The sequence below is a fragment of the Atta cephalotes genome, assembly GCF_000143395.1.
Source record: "Atta cephalotes unplaced genomic scaffold scaffold00041, whole genome shotgun sequence".
In the NCBI taxonomy this organism is placed as follows: Eukaryota; Metazoa; Arthropoda; class Insecta; order Hymenoptera; family Formicidae; genus Atta; species Atta cephalotes.
Genome location: NW_012130105.1, coordinates 1,868,399 through 1,872,532, shown reverse-complemented (window position 1 = coordinate 1,872,532; position 4,134 = coordinate 1,868,399). Strand labels below are relative to the sequence as shown.

Sequence of the window (4,134 nt, the reverse complement as noted above, 5' to 3'; positions counted from 1 at the left end):
TTTATTCCAGCATTATTCATTTTTCCTCTTTCCCAATGCGTCAGGACTCTACTCCTGATACTTTTTCTACAACCTTTCCCTTTGATTTTCCTTCTATAATAATTGTAGACAAATATATTGTTGTGTAGTTAACATTCACTTCTTTAGAAGACGATAGTGCGCGGCAGCATTTTGCAATTACAGATTGGGTCGTCATGTCTTCTCTCAGGTTTCTCTCTGATTGCAGATACTGACGAGATACGAATTTGATTTGGCTACTGACATCTCGTCGGTGATTTGGCTCTGATAATCGGTACTGCGACCTTATCGATCGAGGAGACTGAGAAATTCTCAGTCGCGCCACTGAAGGAATCCGAGATCTGAGTTCCGCAAAATGGCGGGTGCCATAGTGCGTTGTTTTCAGATTCCGAGGAGACAATTGGGTGAGTTTTAGGTCCACCTTATTATTGTGGCTACGAACTTTCTTAAATTGCGAATAAACCATTCGCGACGAAATGGCAAAGCAAACATTATCCCACACGTCTTCGAAAAACAGTTTCTCTTCGCTGCAATGAATCTACGAGGTTATGTAATTAAATAAATTGCATATATTTAAAGGTCTCCTCGGATCGAGTTTGAGCAGTCAGCAACAGAGAACACTCGCCGATGCTCCAGAAGGAAAGGTGAGGATGTTTCTCAACAATCTCAACATCTGTTCATATCTTAGCACCTTTCCTTCTCGTTTATCACAAAGCTTTGATATCTTCATCTGCTTTAAGTATAGTTAAAATAAACAAGATCATAAGGGCTATGTTGAGTAAAAAGAAAGCAACTTAATAACTGTTGTAAAAGTCTTATTAAAATTGGATTATACATTTAAATCTAATGATGAAATAAAAGCAAGAATGATATTAAAAAATCTTATAATAGTTATAATCAGAATTGTGTTGTATATTTCGAAATTATGTTTCTGTGAAATTTTTACGTATGGTTAAGTTTATAAATCTTTTTTTTGTAGACAATACAAATAATGTAAAACATTTAAATTATTATAAATTGGATAACGCAGTATAGAAAAGAATAATTAAATTTTATGATTATTAATATATCTGATTTCAATATTTTTTTATAAATAAAAATGTAAAAATAAGTGAGACAGAAACTCTAGTACAATCTAGTGTAATACCAAAGAATATAGGCTTAGATAATCCATAGATTGTTTACATAGATGATACATGGAACAGTTTACATAGTTTACATTATATACACATAGATGTACATAGATGTACATTATATTTTGTGCATAAACGTATAATTCTGATTCTAGGTGCTTTTTTTGCTGAGCACAGCCAATAAGTTTCTGTATTATTAGTGTTTTTCTTTGTTTTTTTTTTTTTAGAAACAAGGAGGTCCCCTGGCTGATGAGGACCGTATCTTTACGAATCTGTATGGCAGACATGACTGGCGGTTGAAGGGTGCCATGAGTCGTGGCGATTGGTATAAAACCAAGGAAATAATAGATAAGGGCGCCGATTGGATCATCAATGAGATTAAAATTTCCGGTCTGAGAGGCCGTGGTGGAGCCGGCTTTCCCTCTGGGATGAAATGGTCTTTTATGAACAAACCATCTGATGGTCGGCCCAAGTACCTGGTGATCAATGGCGACGAGGGCGAGCCAGGGACGTGCAAGGATCGTGAAATACTACGCCATGATCCACACAAACTTGTGGAAGGTTGCCTAATCGCTGGTCGCGCTATGGGAGCTTGCGCCGCTTACATCTACATACGCGGTGAATTTTACAATGAAGCGTCCAACATGCAAGTTGCTATAGCAGAGGCTTATCAGGCCGGTTTAATCGGAAAGAACGCTTGCAACTCTGGCTACAATTTCGACATCTTTGTGCAACGAGGAGCAGGTGCATATATCTGTGGTGAGGAGACCGCTCTTATAGAATCTATGGAGGGGAAACAGGGAAAACCGAGATTAAAACCACCATTCCCAGCTGACGTTGGCGTGTTTGGATGTCCCACAACCGTCACTAACGTTGAAACCGTAGCAGTGGCGCCTGTAGGTGTTACTAATATAATATATTTTTTCTCCTATATTTTATTTTGTAAGGTTAAAAAGATTACAATATAGAAGCAAGTAAAAAATTTAAAATTAATAAAATGTATATTTAATTAATTTTATTAAATATATGTACATTTTATTAATTTTATTAATTTAAATAAATTTGCATAGAAATTATTTAAAAAGCATTAAAGATTCGGTGTTGTATTTATTTCTTATTGAAAATATTTACATAGACAATCTGTCGCCGAGGTGGAGCATGGTTTGCCTCATTTGGACGTCCACGCAATCATGGAACCAAGCTCTATAACATCTCTGGGCATGTGAACAATCCATGTACCGTCGAAGAAGAAATGTCCATTCCTCTGAAAGAACTGATCGAGAGGCACGCGGGAGGTGTAATTGGAGGATGGGATAATTTGTTAGGTGTTATTCCTGGTGGTTCTTCAACTCCCGTCATTCCTAAGAGGTAAATAAAGAGATGTCGTCCAACAATTCGATTTCATTCCGAAAGTCATAGTCAAAAATTTTAGCGCGTGTGACACCGTTTTGCTGGACTTTGATGATCTCATCAGAGTACAGAGTTCGTTCGGCACAGCCGCAGTAATCGTAATGAATAAACAGACGGACATAATCAAGGCCATCACTCGTTTGATAAGTTTCTACAAACACGAATCCTGCGGTCAGTGTACGCCTTGTCGCGAGGGTATCAGTTGGATGTATAAAATATTAAAAAGGTAAGAATTAACAATTTATCTCTATGTATGTAAAAAATTATTATCCGGTAATACTTTTGAGATTCTTTATGGGTACTTTTTACATAAGTAGCTATATGTTTCGTGAATTATCTTCATGCATCCATTCCTGAAATGCCAATGTTTGATAAATTGCAATGTTCATGAAACATTGTTTCTATATTATTATTTGGTTTCATAATAATTTTTTTCGCAGATTTGTAGAAGGTAACGCCGAGGTACACGAGATAGACATGCTATGGGAGCTTACGAAACAAATAGAACTGCACACGATATGCGCTTTAGCGGACGGCGCTGCGTGGCCTGTACAAGGTTTGATCAGGCATTTTAGGCCGGAAATCGAAGCACGTATGAACGAACAGAAAAGAGCGACATCGAAAAGTTGAGATAAAACTGGAAATTAGAGAGAATATAACGGGACGAGATATATAGAACAATCCCTGTAAAATTTTATATTTATTTTCAGTGTATATAAATGAATATAAACGCGATAGTCACAATTCCTCTGTAATAATGTTTCTTCGAACCCGGACATCCATCCTGGAAGTTCGAATAATAAAGGAAAGAAAAACTTTATAAACGTACAGAATTTTAAATGTTCCTTAAAAAGATCGCGCGTTAAACAAAATTAAATCGAAACTTTCATAATGTTTAACGTTTATGAAGAAAAGCAAAATCAGCGAGGCAAAGTGCTTTGAAGCGAAAATTTGTTTAACAACGGCCATTCACCGGAAATTAGAAGACATAATTGTATGTGGAGTACGAAAGAAAAATCGATAAAATTAAAATTTGTTCGATATGATAGACTTCTATTATATTAAAGAATTTATAAGTTTTACATGTGTGTGTTATACGTGGATCGCAAGCGATCCTATCTTATCTTTTCAAAAATAACACTTTGGAAAAGACGGCGACATGAAAATATGCAACATTGTGAGATTTTCAGAAAAGTAAACGACATCGGAGAGAAAGGACCGTGTACATGACAAAATATAAGAAAATTCGATTTATATCCTCGAATATTGGCTGAGTTTGCTTAGAGCCATGTAAGACTAACATTTACCTCCCACGTTTTCTTATGTAAATAGTACGCTCTCAGTTACGTGGTTTTCGTAGAAATTGTTACACATTGCGGGCTCTCGAAGAGCTCGTGAATTATAGTAACGATAACGACATCGACGATGTATTACGCGAAATAAATGACATAGTTATTCAATGGAATATTTTTGCCGAACGTCACGGCGTTCGGAATGAAACGAGTGTCGAACCTTTCGTTCATGAATCATGCATACGATTCAAATAACGTCGTGCTACTTGCGAGCTCAAAGT

At 36.4% G+C, this 4,134-nt stretch overlaps 1 protein-coding gene across 1 annotated transcript; it reads left to right on the top strand.

Annotated features, from left to right (window-relative positions):
- The first annotated feature begins 373 nt into the window (after nucleotides 1–373).
- Nucleotides 374–3,191, top strand: LOC105622212 (NADH dehydrogenase [ubiquinone] flavoprotein 1, mitochondrial). Its single transcript, XM_012203637.1, has 6 exons — nucleotides 374–422; nucleotides 598–662; nucleotides 1,379–2,047; nucleotides 2,287–2,519; nucleotides 2,584–2,787; nucleotides 3,002–3,191. Exons 1-6 carry the CDS (start codon nucleotides 374–376, stop codon nucleotides 3,189–3,191), a joined length of 1,410 nt encoding a protein of 469 aa, XP_012059027.1.
- Nucleotides 3,192–4,134: the final 943 nt, after the last annotated feature.